General features: G+C 48.1%; 1 protein-coding gene across 14 annotated transcripts in view; it reads left to right on the top strand.

Moving 5' to 3' along the window:
• Positions 1 to 68: 68 nt before the first annotated feature.
• Positions 69 to 21295, top strand: part of Atp6v1c2 (ATPase H+ transporting V1 subunit C2) — a 48255-nt gene continuing 27028 nt past the window's right edge. For all 14 annotated transcript variants that reach the window (XR_007348212.1, XR_007348209.1, XR_007348210.1 and 11 more), the window contains exons 1-3: positions 69 to 141; positions 1592 to 1750; positions 3987 to 4054. Coding sequence is in view for 10 of the 14 variants with exons in the window: in XM_048804818.1 (XP_048660775.1) it covers positions 1622 to 1750; positions 3987 to 4054 (197 nt within the window). In the remaining 4 variants the exon portion in view is untranslated. The remainder of the gene's footprint in view (positions 142 to 1591; positions 1751 to 3986; positions 4055 to 21295) is intronic.

Genomic DNA, 21295 nt, shown 5'->3' with positions numbered 1-21295 from the left:
GCACGGCAGGCTCCCGGGAGGCAGCGACTTCTGCGGCCCCGCGCGCCTCACCCCGCCTTTTATCCCGGGCGCTGGAGGCGTCCCCCGGCCCCCGCGCTCCTGCCCGCAACCCCGACAGCGCGGTCCTTCCCGCGGCCCCCGGTAAGGACGCGCGGCAGCGCAGACACCAGGCGAGGAGGTGGGCCAGAGGCGCCGACGCCGCGATTGCGACGCCGCACCCGGCGACCCACGTCCCTTCGGTCGGGACGCGCCTCCGTGCGCCCAAGGGACCCTAGTCCGCGCTTTCTCACTGGGAACGTGGGAAGCCGACTCCCACACCGCGCTCTGCGGGACTGAGCAGGTGGCATCTCCCTAGGTGCCGCTCTGGGACAGTTTGTCCCCAGGCCATTGGCAGTGAAGACGGAAAGAACTGCGTTTGGTCAGGGTTAGGAGGGACTAAGAGGATCTCAGGCTGGAATGAGTGGGAGTCAGGAGAAAAAGGCCAGGGGACCCCGGATAGTCCATGTTATTCTCCTGTTTTCCCCCCAGAAGTCCGGGGACGCTCGGGAGGCAACGGGCCTGGAGAACCCGCGAGGGGGACCGAGTGGGTGGGTGGGTACGCGTTTGAATGAGCAGAATCGACTTTCTGGGCCCCTGCGCTGCACTGAAACTTCGAGTTACCCATCCCTGCAGAGTCGTCACCTCCTCTAGTCAAAAAGTCCTGCTCCACAGCCCCCTTCCTCCTTCTTATTTTAAAAAAGAAGAGACCTTCTAAAGTCGGTTTTTTGTTTTTATTTTTATTTTTTTGTACCGGGATTGAACTCAGGGCCACTTCATCACTGAGCCACATCCCCTACCCCTTCCCCCTTTGTATTTTATTTAGAGACAGGGTCTCTCTGAGTTGCTTAGCTCTTCTCTAAGTTGCCGAGGCTGGCTTTGAACTTGGTATCCTTCTGCCTCAGCCTCCTGAGATGCTGGGATTACAGGCGTTCATGCCAACAGGCACTGGCCTAAAGTTTTTGAAACTAATTCCAAACTCAAGGTTGGTGGATTAATCTGGGGTTTGTGATGGCTCCTTCCTTCATCCACCCATCCTGCACCCGCAAGATGCAATGTGTGAGGAAGAAAAATATCCCAGAGAGCACCCAAGTCTGACTGTCTGTCCCCGCAGCTTACGATGGCAGGCAGCAGTTGTGACCTGGGTCCTGGGGAGAGTGAAAGGAACCAGCCCTCCTGCTTAAAACCAGTCAGGGGGGCTGGGGATGTGGCTCAAGCGGTAGCGCGCTCGCCTGGCATGCGTGCGGCCCGGGTTCGATCCTCAGCACCACATACAGACAAAGATGTTGTGTCTGCCGAGAATTAAAAAATAGATGTTAAAAAAAAAAAAAAAAAAAAGAAAAAAACCAGTCAGGGCCACCTGGGGATGAGAGCCTGTGAGTCTCCTGAGGGCTTCTCTGGAGGAGATAAGCACATTGCTTTGTTCCTATGGGTGTCTTTGGAGCTAGACTCATCCAGAGAGGATTAATTCTGAAGGCAGGGAGTGGTGACAAGTAGAGACATCTGACACATCTCTCCTCCTGTTTCTGTTTGTGTGCGTTTGTCTTGGTTCTAGACAGTGACTGGGAAACAGAAGACTGGAAACATGTCCGAGTTTTGGTTGATTTCGGCCCCTGGTGATAAGGAGAATTTACAAGCACTGGAGAGGATGAATACAGTAACCTCCAAGTCCAACCTGTCCTACAACACCAAATTTGCTATTCCTGACTTCAAGGTGAAATTCCTGGGGAGGGGAAAGGAGATGGTGGACTGGTGGGCAGGAAGCAGCCTCTGGGGAATGAAGGAGAAAATAACAGGTCAAAGTGGGGACATTGAGGACAAGCCTGAGCTAGGGGATAGATAGGGGAGTCGGTGGGCTCCATGGGTCTTCAGGCCATGGCTCCAAACTAATTGTGGCACCTTGGCCTTGAAGCCCCAGGAGAGAATGAGGAGAGGGAGATGGTGGTGGTGGCAGCATCTAATGCTTCATATAAGTGGGAAGAACCTGTGAATAGCAGGTCCTCACCGTGGTCCTGGGGACCTTCCTGTTTTGTCTGCAACATCTAAGAAGACCAACCCCAGACTTGGGGTATTCCGGCTTGCAGGCCTCAGGCCTCGATTGTACTCCTGACCTAGGGGAAAGGCAGGAAATCCAGGATCTTTCTGATTTTATTGTGGGGGGGGGGGCTGTACAGACAGCTGGCAGAGTGGCAGAGGTTTGGGGTAGTGCACAGTATCTGAGGACTCTTTAGTGGACAGCAAAATGAAGATAAAAGGGTAAAGAGGAGGAAGATATATACAATCCTCAAAAACAGTGGACTGGGGCTGGTGGTGTGGCTCAGTGGTAGAGGGCTGGCCTGGCACATGAAGTCTTAGGTTTGATCCTTAGCACCACACATAAACAGAACACAGACTGGCAGTATTTCCTAAGACTGTAGGTTTCCAAGGGGAAGAGGTAGCTAAAGAATTCTTTGGGACCACACCAATGTACACACACTGAGAGTGCCAACCACCCAGAGTCCTTATAATCAATCCTCTTCCAATCCTCAGTTTGCCCCTCTGCCAAAAGAGTGCACTGTCACCCTGAGTTGTTGGTGATGCTGCTCCATGTGCCAGCATTTATTGAGCAATGTTCTGGCAGCCAGGTCCTGTAAACAGAAGATTCCTTGTGGAGTCTTCGAGGCTCCCCCTGACAAGGTTGGGATGGGCTGAGAGAAGCTTAGTGATTGCTAGGCTGTGGGGCTGGCAAGAGGACAGATGCAGCTGGGGTTCTGTATCCAGGGCTTGCTGCTTCTTCAAGCCTGCCTCTGTTAACCCTGGGGACAGACACTGTAGAGGTTAGTGAATCCAGCCTCCACTCATTTACTGAGCAGGGCACCATGCTAGACTCTGGAGGATACAAAGTTAAACAATGACATGGCCCTACTAAAAGTTGCTTAAAACTAAGTTGCTTGCATGTCTATAATCCCAGAGACTTGGGAGGCTGAGGCAGGAGGATCTCAAGTTCAAGGGTGGCCTCAGCAATTTAGCAAGAACCTGCCTCACAATTTTAGAAAAAGGTATGTAGCTCAGTGGTAAAGTGCTCCTGGGTTAAATCCTCAGCACCCTTTGCCCTCAAGAATTAATTTTTTGGAAATAAGCAACTTCACCAATATCCAGTGGAGATTTCCAGGCTTCATCAAAGATTTATTAGTTTTTTAAATTTGGGGGATTCTGGGGACTTAATGCAGGGCCTTGCTCATGCTAAGCATGTGCTCCACCACGGAGCCATGCCCCCAGCCCTCCTTAATTGCTCTTAAAGTGTGGTTGGTCTAATCACAGGATGGCAAACCTTTTCTTTCTGATTCTGTGAAAAGACCTTTCAATACAATTTTGCTGACGATGCACTCATTTCTGCACTAAGAGACAGATCATGCATAATCCACAAAGAAAAGGGCCTCGGGGGGATGTAGCTTAGGTAGAGTGCTTGCTTCACACAGGGCGGTAGGTTCTGTCTCCAATACTGAAGAAAAACAAAAACAAAAGAAAGAAAAGGACCATTACAAATGAGTGGGAAGAAAAGCTGCTCCCTTCTAATCAAGATCAATGTCAATAGCAGCAAAGAACAGAGAAAGGGATGGTGGTCCTGTCTTAGGGAAGAAAGGCTTTTAGAAAGGATAACTTGTTAAAGTTGCTGGGGATTCATCTCATGAATAGCAGGCTGCCTCTCTCAGAGGCAAATGAGCTGAGGTCAGCCCATGACGTAATAGTCCTTCCTATGGTGGAGATATGACAGTTTATCCTGTTGGTCCCTAAAATAAAATAAAAATCCTAAATCCCTGGGTTTCCCTTAGGAGTTCTTCCCACTTCTCAGTTTGGCTGTTGGCCAGGAGCAGCCAACTCCAGATGAAGGCAGAGTGCCTCACACTGCTGTTGAAGCGACAGCCATGCCTCTCTGCCAGCCAGCACTAATTATTTTATGATCTTTCTAGGTGGGGACCTTGGATTCTCTTGTTGGTCTCTCTGATGAGTTGGGGAAACTCGATACCTTTGCTGAAAGGTAAAATATTTCTTATTTACTACATACAAGTGAGAATTTGACATTGTTGTCAGAGGACACAGTGTTCTTGCTTTGGCTGAATCAAAGTATGGACTCATACTCTAAACCTGGCTCCAAAAGTCAACAGAGTGATCAGGTGGGTCCCCTGGGGGAGTGGGGTCAGCAGGAGCATGCTGGGCCCATCCTTGCTTTGTTTGCCGGAAATAGCATCTTTTTATTTTTATTTTTTTTGGTACCAGGGACTGAACCCAGGGGTGCTTGACCACTGAGACCCATCCCCAGACCTTTTAATGTTTTATTTTGAGGCAGGGTCTCTCTAAGTTGCTTAGGGTCTTGCTAAGTTGCTGAAGCTGGCTTTGAACCTGATCCTCCTGCCTCAGTCTCCTGATCTGCTGGGATTACAGGCGGCCCCCACCACCAGCTAGAAGGCAGCATCCTATAAGGGGTTGCCTTCAGTATGAAGATCATGCATAAAGCTGAGTCACTTAGAAAAATAATTGGTGCAATTCCCCTCAAGGCTTTTAAGTTTGTTGGTTTTTTTGATAATATATGTAAAAAAAAATCAAAGTACAAAAAAGAAAGAATGTAGAGTGAAAATTAAGTTTCCCTCTGATGTGTTTTCCTCTTTCCTGTCCCCTGTCCCCTCATTCCCTTCTTCTGAGGCAGTGCTATGACTTTCTAGGCGAACTTTCCAGAGAGAGCCTATTTGAGCACAAGTCAACATGCATGTATTTCATATGTGCTCTCATAAAGTGCAAACACCTGTGTCTTGCTTTTTTGTTTAATAGCATAGCTTAGAGATAGTTCCATGTCAGTTCATTGCTGCACATTCTTTTTACTAGCTGTATGGCCTTAAATAGATGTACCCTCATTTATTTGATTTCTCTGTTGTTGGACATTTAAATTTTCTAGTCTTTTGCTATCACAGGCAGGGTGGTGATGACTGTCCTTTGTGCACATGTAGAAGTGGAACACTTAAAAGTGGTTGGTAGTTCTGGGTCAAAGAGTCTTTGCAAGGACAGCTTACAGATAGGTCCCCAGTGCCCTGCCAAGAAGTTGTTCATTCCATTCACACGCTCTCCAAAAGTGTATGAAATATCGTACGGTCTTAGCATGACATTTCTTTTTAAATAAGTTTATTACAAATTTGGTGCATAATCACTGGGAATCAGTTATAGCTCATAGAATAGCGTGAAAAAGAAACTACAACTCACCCATGATCACGTAGTCCAGAGACAAACACTGTTACATTGTGTTTACAGCCTGTACCTCCAATTTTCCCAGCACATACATTATTTATATATACATATACTAATAAAAGTAAGCCCATATTATATACCTTATACATGTAAATCCATATTTTGCTGTTTTCTTCATATTTTAGATTTTTTTATGTATTGGGGGTTGAACCCAGGGGCACTTGACCACTGAGCCACATCCCCAGCCCTTTTTTTTTTTTTTTAATTTTGAGACGGGGTCTTGCTAAGTTGCAAGGGCCTTGCTAAGTTACTGAGGCTGACTTTGAACTCTTGATCCTCCTGCCTCAGCCTCCCAAGCTGCTGGAATTATAGGTGTGCACCACTGTGCCTGGCAAAAATCGTTTTTTAAACTTAGAGTCTTTGAACTGTTATGGTAGAAATTGGTACTGTGGATTGAATTTGGGGCACTTTACTTCTAACTTACATCCCCACATCCCCAGTCTTTTTTTTTTTTTTTCTTTTAAAAAAAAATTTGAGACAGGGTTTTGCTAAATTGCTCAGAGCCTTTTAAGTTGCTGAGGCTGGCTTTAATCCTGCAAGCCTGCCTCAGCCTCCTGAGCTTCTGGGGTTACAGATGTGCACCATTGCAATTGGTGTGCAGGTCATAGTCTTTGAGAAAGAAAACCAACTTTGTCTTTCTCATCTATAAAGCGAGGTACAGTGACCATCTCTCTGCTTTCAGGGAGGAATGTAGGGCAGTAGAATAATGTTAAGTGTCATCAAATCCCAGGGCATGTCCTGTGAAAAATCACCATCCAGGAGATGTGGCTGGATTCCCAAGTGCCAGCTCCTGTCTGCGGCTGCTCTGTCTCTGAGGTCTGATGGACCTTCTGTAGCAAGAGGACAGATGCTAGTCAGATCTTCAAATCGGAGGACCCCAACCCTAAGCAAGGGCTCTGACAGATGCCATCGAGGGCAGCCCCTGCCCTTGGCTGGGCTGGCCTTCCGTGCTCCCTGCCAGCCCTGACAGACCACAGCACGAGGCTCTTCAGTCCTCGGCAGAAACACCAGCTGAAGGAAGGTGAGCTGCTCCGTGGCAGCTGCTCAGCACTCTGGTCTCAGCCCTCAGTGGCTGCCTTTCTCTCCCTCCGTCCCACTCACCAGTGCCCCCCGCTCTGAGCTTCTGTGGGCCTGGATTATTGCTGTTGGTTCCACCTGAGTTTCTTTCTTTCCTTTTCTTTTTTTGTTTGTCTTTTTCTTCCCAATAGACAGTTGTATTTTGTTCTGTACGTATCTGTTGTACGAGTTGCCTCGGATGGTTCTATAGCATATTTGTTTATTGTTGTTGTTTTTGGAAATGAGGTGAACCCAGAGGTACTTAACCATTGAGCCACATCCCCAGCCTTTTTTGAGACAGGCTCTCACTAAGTTGCTTGGGGACCTCTCTAAGTTGCTGAGGCTGGTCTTGAACTTGCAATCCTCCCGCCTCAGCCTCCTGAGCCTCTGGGATTATAGGCATGCGCCACCACACCCAGCATGGTGTAGCATATGCTTAAAAAAAAAAAAAACTAGAAAATGCATGCACAAGCGAGTCGTGAGCTCTCGTTTTGAAACACAGAAACTGTACAAATGAGAGTGTTTTTACAAACAGGGACTAGGTGTGGTCGAGAATGAAAATCACTATGCGTTGTTTTGAGTTTTGCTTGTAGGTGTGTATTCCCAAGAGCTTTCCTGGGGGGGGGGGGGGAAGAAAANTGGTGGGCAGGAGCCTTCAATGTTCAGGAAGACGTTTGTGTACAGACCTACGGCAGGACAGAGCCAGGGTGGCTGGAGGAGAGTGGTCCTACTTCTTCTGTGAAGAAAAATAGTGAGGTTTGAGTGCCCTTAGAGTTTTAGCTTTGCTCTAGTCCAGGGCCTGGAACTGATAACTCCCAGGTCCATTTGGGAACAACCTCCCTGGCTCCGTGGAAAGTGCTCCAGTGTGATTAGATAAATAAACCCCAGCTGGGCCTGTAACCTAGGCAGCATAAACCTGTCAGCACTGCTTCTGCCCAGGAGGACAGAGAAGGGACAAGGGTTTTCAAGGTGTATTGTTTCCCTATCCTTTTATTATTTATTTACCGGGGACTGGAGTGTTTTTCCATGTCGCTGGAAGGCAGCCTTGGCTTATGCGAGCTTTCCCATTATTTTTTGATTCATTCTTTCATGCCACTGTGTTAATTTATTCTGCATTTACACGGTGATTCATGAACATTTGAGAAGCCCAGTGCTTTTATCTTTTAAAATCCACCCCCCGCCCCGCCCCAACCTTTCAGCGTGTGAGTCTGTCCCAGCATCGTGGCCTGTCCTGCGGTCCTGGTTGAAATATTACATTTCACAGGCACTTGGCATTCAGCTATGCCTCATGGTTTCTCCGGGGCCATGTTGACTGCCTCTTGCCCCTGAGCGCGTTGCCTGTGTTGTGGAATAGCTGGTGGCTTTTTCTTTACCCACGTGGTTCGTGAAGCTGTCTGAGGGTTGGCTGATCAAAGATCACGGATCTGAGTGTGGATGTCCACTTGGTGATTCCAGTGAGTTCTTGTGGGGACCTTCTAAACAGGAGTGAGATGGAACGGAAAAAAGTGCCCAGGCTTCTCTTCTCTGTCCATGCAGAATATCAGGTTGAGGTTATCTGTGGACATTTCAGGCCTGTCCTGCACCCGCCCTTCCACCTGCCCCCCTGACACCTCTCCCAGCACCTCCCCATGCCTCTGGACCTCCTGCTCGCCTTCTCCAAGCAGAGTGCCGCTCCGCTCCCTCCTCCACGGCCCTCACCCCCAGGGACAGGCCTGAGAGAGGCCGTCTAAGGCCGTCCTCTGACCCCATTCTGTTCTCTGCTTCTGTGAGTTAAACTGTTTTAGATTCCACCTGGGAGGGAGGAGAGGCTGTCCTCCTTTCTCTGTCCTTGCGCTGTTCACTATGGCATCTGCTAGCCACCGGGCTCAGGGGAGCTCTTGAAATGTGACCAGTCTGAACACAGATGTGTGTCAAACACACGTCAGGTTCAAAAGACAGTATGGGAAAAATAACTTCAAATATCTTGTTGTACTTTTTAATGTTAACTGCCTGTTAAAATGATAATATTTTGGATATTAGATGAAATAAAGTAGGTTGCTAAAATTAATTTCACCTGTTTTTACTTTTGGAAATGTAGTGATTAGAAGTTCTTGAATTACTTATATGGCTCCTGTAATATTTGTATTGGGCAGCACTGGGCTATAGCTCTGAGTGTTTCTCAACCTTGAACATGTAAGTGAGTGCCCTGGGGATCTTTAGACAACTCGGTTGTGACTCAGGGGATCTGAAGCCAGGGATTCTGCATTTCTTACCATGTTGCTGGTCTGCAGACTGCACTTGGCTTACCAAGGCTCAACACTTTAAATTAGTGGCTCTTCAACTTCAATGTGCGTCGGAATCATCTGGAAGCTTTGTTAGAGCATCCATTACTGGGCCTCTCCCTAGAATTTGTTATTCTGAGGGGCCTGAGAATCTGATTCTCTAAGCTCCCCAGTGATGGCAGTGCTCCTGGTCCTGGCTGAGCTTTGAGAATGGCTTCTTCACCTGGTGGTGGGGCGATCTGTTTCCCCATGGCCCAAAAGATGTCATTATGACATGTGCATTTTTAGAACTGGTTCTTGGATGATACAAAATTTTCCAGTTCTGTTGGTGTGTTGATTTTCTCTTGGGGAAGGAGTACTGATATTGGTATATTGTGTTTTTGGAGAGAAGAGTCAGTTTCATGAACTTTTTCAGGTTATTTGCATGAAGTCTACCAGGGTCTGCTGTAGCTGCACATTTCCCGTTGATTTTGGTCTTTGCATTTTCTTTGGTTATGCTACCCATGGTCTACCTGTTTTGCTTTTAAGAGGAGCAGTTCTTGTCTTCATTTACCAATTTTATCATTTTCTTGATTTCTGATTTTTAAATTTCTGCATATATCCTGATTTTCATCTTCTTGCTTTATTGAGGTTTGTTTTCTTTCTGCAAAACTTACTTAATTGCATACTTAGTTCATTTATTCTCTCTCTCTCTCTCTCATGCTAAGGTAATGAGTTTTTCTCTGAATATTACATAACTTAAGTTTTGATGTGTGGTGTTTTCATTTTTTTTTAATTTAGCTCATTTTTTTTTATCCTATGTTTCTGGAAAGTTGGGGTTTTTGTTGTTGCTCCTCCTTCCCTTTCTTTCTTTTGTAGTACGGAGATTGAACCTAGAGGTGCTTACTCTACACTGAGCCACTTCCCCAACCCTTTTTAAGGCCAGGTCTCATGAAGTGGCCCAGGTCCTGGCTTAGCTTCCCTGGCAGCTGGGACCACAGGTGTGTGCCACGGTGCCAGGCTTGTTTTTCCCTTAATTCTTTTGCCTTGTGAGAGAATGAATTGGGTACTATGTCTGCCTTTGGAATTTGATATTTTCTTTGTGACCTCATCTATTGCTGATTTTTCTTTTTTTCTCTTTCGGAACTGGAATTGAACCCAGGAGTGCTCTACTACTGAGCTACATCCCCAGTCCTTTTTATTTTTATTTTTTGAGAGAGTGGCTAACTAAGTTTCTAAGGCTGGCCGTGAACTTGTGATCCTCTTGCCTCAGCAAATCACTGGGATTACAGGAATATGCTGCCATGCCTGGCTGCTGTGTTTTCCATGGGATCTAGGGAAGGGTGAGTTCTATTGGAATGACATCATCTGTGATATTTCCTATTCCCTACTTCATATTGTAAATGCCCTGCTGTTCTTGCGGGGTCTGTAAAGGTCTGTACTGGTTCTGATTCCACTGAGGGCTGTCCCTTTATCGTTCTCCAGCTTCTGTTTATACTGTATTCTATTTTGAGTTCCAGACCACCTGATGTTTGTCACTTCCCTATTTTAGTAACTTCCAATGATTGATAGATGAGAGTATCGACACTCAAAGATGTAAGTCACTTGTGCGAGATCGTACAGCGTGGAGTGTCTGGCCTTTGCCTTGGTCACCCCAACCCCCTGCCTTGCCCTGTCAAGGCCTTGGCAGGTGGCAGTCAGTGCTCCCTTGCCTTTTCTGCCCTCATCCTTCAGCTCAGCCCTGCTGGGACAGTCTGTATTGCCTGGTACCTGACAGGCTTCCCCAGCGCCCAGCCACTTTTCCCAAACCAGAAGCCCAGCCACGGGGTAGGGGGGAGTTCTGGCTGCCCTAGGACAGCATGCCTGCAGTGAGGGTCAGCCTGAGGCTGCCATGTGAGATCCTTGGAGGCTGAGTTTAGCATAAGGCATTTCCTCCTTGGACCCTGCGGGGACAGATTCCCCAATCCCAGATTCCCCAATCCCAGTCCAGTTAGTTCTTGGTGCCCTGGGCGGGTGCTCTGGCTCAGGCCAGGTGTGTAGGTACTCCTTATTTTCATCAGCCACGGAGGGTCTCAAATGTCCTTTCTTTGCCTCTTTCTGCACTGCCACGTCCTCTTGACAGTGTCCACAGCTTGCTTCTGGAGAGTCTCTTCCTTTGGGACCTCAGGCCGGGGGTCCTTGGGCTCCAAGCACAGCTGCTCACAGGTCACCTGTCCACACCTCCACCTGAGACACTGGGAAGGACCAAATCCTGTGGCTCCCTCGCCAAAACCCGTCCCGCGTCCATCCAGGTCTCAACATGCCCAGCCCTGCACCTCTGTCCACACTGCCCTCGACCCGTTCCTGAACCTGACAACAGACGAAGTTGCCTGCTGCTTCCTTTTCATCTGCTTTCTCCCCAGAGCCAGAAGGAGGGTTTTTTTTTTTTTTTCCTGTGGTGCTGGGGACGGAATGCAGGGCCTTCAGGGCATGCTAGCCACTAGCCAATGTGTTCCCACACTCCCAGTGCCAGAATGGTCTTTTTAAAAAATGACTCTCTTGCTTGAAACCCTCCCTTGGCTTTCCAGTGCCCTCAGTATCAAGTCTGGGCCCTTGACCCTGGCTGCCAGATCCCTAGCTTACACATCCCGGCCTTTTCTTCACAGAAGAAGGAGGACCACTCTCCTCCAGCCACCCTGGCTCTGTCCTGCCGTAGGTCTGTACACAAACGTCTTCCTGAACATTGAAGGCTCCTGCCCACCACCCCACCCTGGCATGGCAGGCCCCTGGTTATCCCAGTCTCAGTTCAAATGGTATCTCCCCCAGGGACTTCTCCAGACTGCTGGAAGAAGACAGCCTAGTCGCTCAAGGACACGCTGTTTTAATTTTGCACATGCCATATACCACTACTGAATACCTGTCCTCCTCCCTCCCTCCTTCCTCTCCCCCCACCCCAGGGCCTTGCTCATGCCGAGCACATGCTCTAGCCCTGAGCTGCGCTCTAAGTACTTCTCTTGTCCATTTTTGTCTGTGATTCCTTACAGAGTATGAGCTATGGGAAAACAGACCAGATTCGCCCCTTCTCTGACAGCAAGCAGTGCCTGCCTCGTGGCAGGGGCTGAGAGACTCTGCTGCCTACACATGTCTCCCCTGTCTCCACTCGCAGGACCCTGGGGAGCGTTTAGAAAGTTCAGTTCCTTGGCAGCAGCTCCAGGGTTCCTTGCCCAGGTCTGGAGCAGGGTCTAGGAATCTGCATGTTAAGTGACTGGGCACCTGTGATTCTGCACCTGGGGCTGGATACCCTGGGAGCACTGTTGTCTTCGCTGAGTGCAATCACAGCCATCCTCCCACCTAATCCTTAAAGTGCTTCCAAGAGTCAGTCCAAGGCCAGGATTCTAAACACATGTTGGAGAGCTTAGGGCCAGGTACAGTGGAATGTGCCTGTAATCCAAAAAACTTGGGAGGCTGAGGCAGGAGTATAGGCTGAGTATCTCAGCCAAGTGAGACCCTGTCTCAAAATAAAAAGTAAAAAGGGCTGGGATGTAGCACTTGCCTAGCATGTGCAAGGCCCTGCATTCGACATCCAATACTACTACTACTACTACAAAAAAAAAAAAAAAAAAAGGTTATAATGCAGTTTGATTTTTTTCTTGAACAGGTAATGCATTTGTATGTATTGAAGATAAAAATGATATAAAAGGCTCTGCAAGGAGAAGTCTCCTTATACTGTCTCCCTGCCTCTTGCCCCAGACACTAAGGAAGCCACTTTTATGAGCTGCTTGAATACATTGCATCTTCATACAAACACAAGACAATTCTGTATATGTTTATATGCCCCCCTTTTTTTCTGGTACTGGGGATTGAACCCAGAGGTGCTCTCCCAGCCAGACTACATGCCCAGGATGCACGCCCTCTTTTTGTGACAGGGTCTCTCTAAGTGGCTGAGTCTGTCCTCAAACTTGAGATTCCTGCCTCAGCCTTCCAAGCTGCTGGAGTTACAGGTGTGCACCTCCACTCCCGGCTCTTCCCTTGTGAAATACAAAATGAGATTCCACACGTGCTGATTTGCATCTTGGTTTTCTCCCTCCTCTTAACATCCTGGGAGAACTTTCCCATCAGTATGGAAGACCTTTCTTGCTATTTCAGGTACCTAGCATCTCACTGTGGTTTGTGAACTAGTCCCTTACAGGGGGACTCTCGGGTGGCAGACTTTTGTGGAGAGAGGCTGTTACCAGCAGTGCTGTAACCTTACAGATGGGTCAGTACTTCAGGGAGACGCATGCGGGTGTATCTGTAGGATAAATTCTCAGGAGGAAATTTGCTGGGTCCGGGAGTCATGTGCCTTTGTTATTGTTGATAAGTGTTCCAGAGTTCTGTCCATCTGAAGTGACCATCTTGCATTTCTACCAGCAATGAGGGAAAGCCCCTATTTCCTATAACTTTTCTTTCTTTTTTTTTTTTTGGGGGGGGTGCGTAGGTACCGGGGATTGAACTCAGGGTCGATCAACCACTGAGCCACATCCCCAGCCCTATTTTGTATTTTATCCAGAGACAGGGTCTCACTGAGTTGCTTAGCGCCTTGCTGTTGCTGAGGCTGGCTTTGAACTTGCCATCCTGTGCCTCAGCCTCCAGAGCTGCTGGGATTACAGGCATGTGCCACCGTGCCTGGCTCCTGTAACTTTTCTAATAGAGCATGTCATCAGGCTTTTGGGTTTTTATAAGCCTGATAGGTATGAATTGCTACTTCAGTGTAGTGCTCTCTCTCTCTCTCTCTCTCTCTCTCTCTCTCTCTCTCTCTCTCTCTCTTTTTTTAATGGTTTTATTGAGAAATAAGTAAATGGCAAAAATGTTTCCATTCACTGTTGGAGGACATTAACATAGTTTTGAGTTATTAAAAATAAAGCTGTTATGCACATTTATGTACAGTCTTTGAATTGACATATTTTCATTTCTCTGAAGTAAATGACATAGCTGGGGTCTTGGGTACCCTAAGTGTGGATACAGACATCCTCTTAGCTCTTGGTATTTGGGACTGATCCCTTGCCCTGTGGCAGACACAGCTTGGAAGAGGACCACAGGGTACACCGGGTCCCAGGGCAAGCTCATCTGCATCTAGTGCTTAGTATTTTGTAGACACAGGGAGTGGTGAGTTGTTGTTGTTTTGTTGTCTTAAGGTAGTAGTATTCATTCTTTGAAAGTCTCAGATTCTAGGAGATGACACAAATGCAGTCTCAATGCCGGGTCACACGTGTATGATGAAGGAATGGTAAGAGCCACGTGGCCCTGATCAGCCCTGGACCCACGTCCTGCTCCACATCTCTCTCTCTGTTTTTTAACGTGGACTCCTTCACCAGTTTGTGTGCCATCCTTGTGCGGGAGTCAAACTAATCGCTGTTCCAGTTTTAGGATCGGTGCTACTGAAGCAAGCCACCCCCTCCATATCTCAAGCCTTGGTCTAGCTGGCCACTGCTACCCAGGTTCTCATTGCTCCTGGGCGTTTCCCAGGAGCTGCTGCGTTCTTGCAGAAGCCCAGAATGAGTAGTTCTGAAAGATCTTCAGAGACCTCTTTTTTTTCTTGCTCAGATGAGGAAAGCAACCTTTTAATGTGGTCGACGGAGTTTCAGATATAGCAATGAAGGTTTGTTTTGTCCACCTTCTCCCCTGTAATATTCCCTAATGTGTAATACTCCCTGCATGCAGTACATTTTCCTTAACTGCCAGAAATAATAGGCATTGTACTGTGCGTGTCAGGTATGCGCAGGGTTTCCTGGGACTGTAATAAAGGGTCAGCAGTGTCCATGTGGCTCAGGCTATCCCAGGTGCTCCCAAAGTCCTGCTCAGGACAGGCAAGGGTCAGGGTGGGGTGGCAAAAACCACGGCTGGACAGGCAGGTGTATTCCTTGTAAACTCTGCTAAGGGGTTTGAACATAATATTTGAACTTCTCAGGAAACCACTGACAGTCTCAGCAGTACAGCAACATGGCAAGGGGTGTGTTTTGGGTGTGTATTTTTATTGAGATCCCTCTGGCTGCTGTGGGATGGATGGACAGGTGGGGCCCCTTTAAGGTCCATGGGGAAAACAGAGAGCAGGTGGGTGAAGGAAGCCTAAAGAAAGACACCATGACGTGTCTAGGATAGTGACCCAGGGTAGGCTTGACAAATTTTGGTTGCTACAAAAAACAGTTGTGATGATGGAAAGGACCGGTTTCAGGTTGCCGACAAACTTTGGAGAATGTGAATTCAACCCTTCGAATCTGAAGGGCTGAATCAGTTCTCGACCTCCCCATCCAGGCTGGCTCTCCACCCTTAAATCCAGGGGAAGAGCAGGGCACTTTTAAATTGAGCTATAACGCACACTCGGTGACATCCACTCTTCGAATCCACGTAATTCATCTGTTCCCAATATATTTACAAAGTAATGCAACTGTCACTACCATCTGGTTCCAGATTTTCTTTACCCACAAAAGAAACTCTGTACCCATCAGCGGTCACAGACCAGTTCTCTCCCAAATTATCAGCAACCATTAGTCCACCATTTGTCCCCTCACCATCTCTGTGGACACTTAGTGCAGAGGGAAAACCAGGATATTTTAAGAGAAACCAGGAAAAGAAATATATGCCTTGCAGATATGCCAGGAAGTGCACGTGGATGGCCCTGGAAGGCGGCTCTGATTGACAGGATGTGAGGCAGGTATGGCTGGGAGGCTTCTAGGGAGCCCAGGGCCTCTGCAGGGTTGAGAAGAGGTTTGTCTGACAGTCTGTTCCTTCTTCTGACTCTTAACAAGCTCTCAGGGCAGACAGACAAGCAATGGAAATGACGAGCATTGTGGGAAATGCTGTTGATAAAGTCCAGTTGACTACTCTGAAGTTGAGGCGGGTGAGCCCGCTGGCCCTGGTCAGTCACTAAGGAGCTGTGTGTTCTTAGACAAGTCTCCACCCCTCCTGGGTCCAGAGGCCCTTCACCTGTGTCCCCTCCCATGAGTCTGGGTCACAGTGCCTATGACGGTCACACTTTAGGCATGATCTGAAGCGGTGGTGGTAAGGAGGTTTTCACGGAGGGCTCATTCTTGCTATTGTTTTTGATGATGATAAAATGAACGTTTAATTCTACTACAGTGAACTCCCTGAAGAAATCAACTATCTCTGCCATGACTTTCATAATTAGCGCACCTCTCTGTATACTTTCTGGCTACATTTTGGGTTGTCCTAAAGTTGCATCTGTAAATTGAAATTACAGGTCCCCCTGCGTTTGATCCCCAGTAACAAATGCTCCAGGGCACACACACAGGGATGACGGGGTCAAGGGACATGGGCATATTTAAGCGGTTTGTACATATTGCTAAATTGTTTCCACAAGGTTGCGCAGCGCCCTTTCCTCATACCCCAGTCACTTAAGTGCCTTTAAGAAACTCTGCCATTTCCCCAGCAAAGAAGCAGGGTGTGTGAGAGGCTTCATTTGTATTTCTTGGATTCCCAGCCAGAGTAAACATATTTCCAAGCGCTTATCAGCCAGTCCTAGTTCCATTTTGGAGACTGGCCTGTGTCTGGCTTTGTTCAGGTGGCCCCTGGGGCAGGCTGTGTGTTGGGCACAGTGCTTGGGGACAGTCTCCAAAATTTAAACACATGTTCTTCCAACCCAGATGCTTAGGGGAGGGCCCGGCTTCTCCTAAAAGGCGGGACCCTGAGGCTTTGGTGTCACCCGCCTGGGAGCTGAGTGCAGAATGAGGATCCCTCCTGTCTGTGCCTCCCAAGGGGCAAACAATTTCTGAGGGTGGGTTGGCCTTTTATTTTACTTTTTTGATAAGGGGTCTTACTATGTTGCCCAGGCTGACCTTGAACTTGTGGCCTCAAGCCATCCTGCCCCAGCCTCTCAGGAGCTGGAACCATAGGCACAAGCCACCATACCTGACTCAATTTGTTTTTGAAGAGAATCGAAAATTGCTGTCCTGGGCCACAGCATGTGAATCAAGCTCTGTAATGCCAGCACAGCCAAAAGCTCTTCTTTGAATGACAGGGCAGTTTTGCGGGTGGCTCCACACACCGAATGCAGGGGAAATGTCTCTAAAAAAATCTCATGATTGGTCCATTATTTAAACATCCAGTCTGACAACCAGTGTTGGCCTCTGAAGCATGAGGGATGTGTGGCCAGACTTTGGGACCCTCCTAGAAGTCTCCTTGGACCTTTGGTTTCCTATAAAGCCATTTAATGGCTCCCTAGTCACATTTTCCTGGTGTGTTTGCTGCAGGCTCATTGATTTCTTTGTCCCTTGGCAGAGGTGGAAGCAAGGAGACAGAGGGTGAGGTGCCCGGGGCTCGCCCCACTTTTTGCAGAGGTTTCTGGACTCTCCTCCCCGGAAGTGCTCCTCCCTTGTGGCTGTCCCCTCTGGACTCATCGAGGACCGTCAGGCACAGAGGGCTGGGGCTTCAGGTTGCCCAGAGGGGCCTGTCAGCGTCTGGTGCCGTGGATGGAGGCCTGCTGTAGGGCCAGGGCCGTGGGGACAGTACGGCTGGTGCTGTGGCCGCCAGCAAAGTGACCTGGGGCAGTGTTCTTGCCTCTCTGAGCCTCGGTTTCCTCTGCTCTCGGGGACTTAGTCTTGTTTGTCGAGGATTTGGGTAAATCCGTGCAAAGCGCCCTTCTGAGGACTGAGGAAAGCTCCCAGGCGGGAGTCACTGTTATTCCTACTTGGGGACCTTGAAAACCTCCCTGCCCTGCCCTGGAATCTGTCTGGCCTCCTCCAGGCACCTGGGTCGTTTCTGACAACCACACCAACCAACCCTGCCTCACTTTTGCCAGAATTATCCAGAAAATCTGGGGAAGGGTGGGAAGCCCCTCTCTTTCATTTGGACTTGCCCTCAGGAACCTGGAGCCTTGCATCCACCATCTGGAGAGAGCGGGTGGAGGAGCCCAGTCCTCCTTCCCACAAAGCAGGGAAAGCAGAGCGGGGCACATACCTCTTGGCTGAGGTGGGCCTTGTTGAAAGCCTGGCTCCCAGTGCTGCTCAGAAAACTGTGGGAGAAGAGAAGGGAGAGAGAGAGAGAGAGCTTTGCTGCACAAGTTTACAGGGAAGCATCCCTGGAGACACCATGTCTTAAGGCCATTTAGGAGGACTCTTGTGTGTGCCCTCAGGATTGGTGCATTGCCCAGGAATGCAGAGGTCAGCCCTGACCTCCAGATCCCTGCCTGCAGCCTTCCTGGGGCTGAGTGGCTTCAGGTCACCTGCCTGGCTGCACCTCTACCCACATCCCAGGACTGGAAGGCTCCTGCGGGCCCTGCTGGTAGGAATTTCCTGCCTTGTGGTTGCAGGAGAAGGGGGAACAGGAGAGCTCCTACCTCTAAGCCTTTTGTACCCCAAGGACTGAGTAGCTGTAGGCCCCTCAAAGCCCAGGTCCAAACACCAGCGGGGCTGAGAGTTTCTCTCCTTCTCGTGGGAAGGAAGGAAAGAGCGTCTGCAGCACGTCCCTGGCTGCGGGCAGATCTGCAGAGCTGCTTTGGCCAGCCCCTGTCGTCTGACTGTCCCCCACCTCGATGTCAGGTGACTAGATGTGGCTTGCCCAGTTCACGAGGCCTCCCTCCCCTACTGTCCTCCTTGCACTTCCTTCCTGCTGCCATCTTCTGTGTCTCCCTTGGCAAGTGGGTCGCGGTCGACACCCAGGGCCACAGGGTGGTGGGTTTTGTTTCCCCGAGGACTTGTCTGGCTGTAAATTATGAATCTTTTCAATATGCCCATGGATCTGTGAAAAATGATATTTCAGAGCGATGAGGCGGAGCTTCCCTCCATGTTCAGGGGCCGCCCGTTGCTCCCCCCTGGAACCTGGAGGTGAATGTTTCTCCAGGTCCCTGCCCTCGGTGCGCAGCTGCTGATCTTGGGGGCCGTCTAGCATCTGGCCTTGTTCTGCTCGGCACTGAGCTACTGAAGCAGGTCTCGTCCTTACAGCAGCAGTTGCCGTGCTTGGCTTAGGAATTTATTCATCTTTATTTATTATTTTTAAACATGAATTTGTAGTTCAGCTGTTACCCTTCCCACCACCTGAAGTGTTCAGCTCTGTCAGCGTGGGCATATCAGCCTGCGATCGTCACCACCTTCCAGCCAAAGGATGTTTTTATCTTATAAAACTGCAAGTCTCGGTCTCCGTTCTGCTTGCCCTGGCCTGCAGCGGGGCTGTTCTTGTCATCTCTGTCACCTCCTGTGAGTGGAATCAGACGGTGTGTGCTCTTTTGCAATTGACTTATTTCACTTAGCATGGTGTCCTCAAGGGTGACTGTGTCAGAATTTCCGTGTGTGTGTGTGTGTGTGTGTGTGTGTGTGGTGCTAGGGAATCACACCCAGGACCTCACATGTGCTGGGCAAGTGCTCCACCAGTGAGCTCCATCTCCATCCCTTTATAAGTTTTATTTTCAGACAGCCTCTTGCTGAGGCTAGCCTTGGAGTTGTGACCCTCCTGCCTCAGCCTCCCCAGTCACTGGGATTATAGGCGCGCACCACCATACCTGGCAAGAGTCATGTTTCAACAAATTCAAGCACAGCATTATATAAATGTGTAGAAATCGAAAGTCCCTCTTCATCCACATGTGAAGGTAATGAGAAATGTCAGTTTGGTGTCTTTTCTTCCAGGCTTCTTATTTATGAACATACTGACATTTTTATTTTTTTTAATACTTTTTTTTCTAAGAGAGAGAGAGAGAGAACTTTAATATTTATTTTTTAGTTTTCGGCGGACACAACATCTTTGTCTGTATGTGGTGCTGAGGATCGAACCCGGGCCGCACACATGCCAGGCGAGCACGCTACCGCTTGAGCCACATCCCCAGCCCATACTGACATTTTTAAAGTGGTATTATAACATGCTTAACATATTTAATATTTTTTAAAACTTTTCATTTTGAGCTAACTTCAAAGCTTCAGAGAGGTTGCAAGATTATTTAAAGAATTCCCGTAAGCCCTTTATCACCTCCTTTCTCTCTTCCTCCCCCATCCCTCTGATGGTGAGGTGCAGACACAATGTCTTTTCTAAATATTTTAGTGTGTATTGTGTAAACACAAGGACATTCTTTTACACAGTCTTAGGGTGGTGATCCAGGCCAGGATGGCAATACTGATATTTAACAGCTGTCACTTGGATATCACCATGTGTCTCCATGTATACTTCCAGCCAAAGGAAACCTTGCAGTTTCTTAGACAATGATGAACCTTGAGGTGGCTTCCTGTCTTGTAATGAATTATCAGTTCTCTTTGGCTTTGATCAAACTGGAACATGTATTTACACTTTCTCTGTATGTCATGACACCACGTTGTTTTGTTTTGTCTTTTAACTGTACAGGTCAGTTTTGTGAAATACTCCTTAATTTGTGCTCACCTGATGTTTCCTCCAGCTTAGTCTCAGGTTGTGTATTTCTGGCAAGAAGAGCACAGAAGGGTTACCATGTCCTTGGTGCACCCTTTGGGGGCACACGTGGTTGCTTCTGTGTGGGTGATGTTAACTTTGTTCACATGATTAAGGTACTATCTGCTTTAAGGTGAAAGTTATATATTCACATCTTAAGTGAACAGTTGGATGAGTTTTGACAAATATGTACTTTCATGTAACCAACAGCCAAATTGGGATCTTTGTGTATTGTTGCAGTTGCTCTTCACTAAAAATATGATCTGAGCTGGGCATGGTGGTGCACGCCTACAATCCCAAGCACTCTGGAGGCCGAGGCAGGGGGATCAAAATTTTGAGGCCAGCCTGAGCAACATAGTGAGGTCCTGTCTCAAAATAAAATAGATAGAAAGGACTGGAAATGTAACTCAGTGGCTCAATCCCTAGCAACACCAAAAAAATATATATATATATATATACACATACATATAATATATACATATATATATACACACACATATTTATATATGCATGTATGTATACACATGTTGTATGATATTCATGATTTGTACATCTTCCTTATGAGTTGATAATTATTATTGCCAGGTGTTATAGGGAAAGGTGCCAGAATTTACTTTGGTTTTGAAGCACATGGGCTTTGGAGTTGTGCAGATTTGTGATCAGTGTCTGGTTCAACATTTGTTTACTCTGTCAAATTCCCTGTTTACAAAAGTACAATAATAATGGCACTTGTTTACTGTTACCTTTAACTAAGCCTTAATTTTTTCGTCTTTACTGGCTTTGGCATGTGTGAGATGCTGGGGATCAAACAGAGGGCCTTGCCCATGCTAGGCAAATGCTGTGCCCCTGAGCCTTAATATTTTTATCTTACAATGGAAATGTCACCTAGAACAAAACACTGTCTCAAAGAATTGGTCTCCAAAATACCTAAGAGCTCATACAAATCAATGAAATAGAATTTCAAAAAGAGGACCAAGCCACAGAAACAGTGGCAGGGGACATAAAGACGTCACTCACAGAAGACGCGAACAGCCTTTGGTAGAGTTAATAAACATGAGGAAAGACATCCAGTGGGTCGAAGCGCAGATCGGGGCATCAGCCAGATGTAAGTTCTAAGCTGTCAGATTGGCGGAGGTTCCGGTGGCTCCTGACGCCCATGCTGGCGAGGCTTAGGGAAGCAGGCTGCTGGTGGGAGTGGACGTTGGCGAGCGGACATTGGAGTGTGGTCAGAGGGGTCGGCCTTACTTCTTAAAATTGAAGCTGTCATATCCTTTATTTCATGTCCCACATATGCACCCGTGCATGGGCAGCGTAAATGTATCATG

Source organism: Marmota marmota, unplaced genomic scaffold, assembly GCF_001458135.2.
Source record: "Marmota marmota marmota unplaced genomic scaffold, marMar, whole genome shotgun sequence".
In the NCBI taxonomy this organism is placed as follows: domain Eukaryota; kingdom Metazoa; phylum Chordata; class Mammalia; order Rodentia; family Sciuridae; genus Marmota; species Marmota marmota.
The sequence above is the reverse complement of the archived record's forward strand: the minus strand, read 5'-3'. Positions and strand labels throughout refer to the sequence as shown.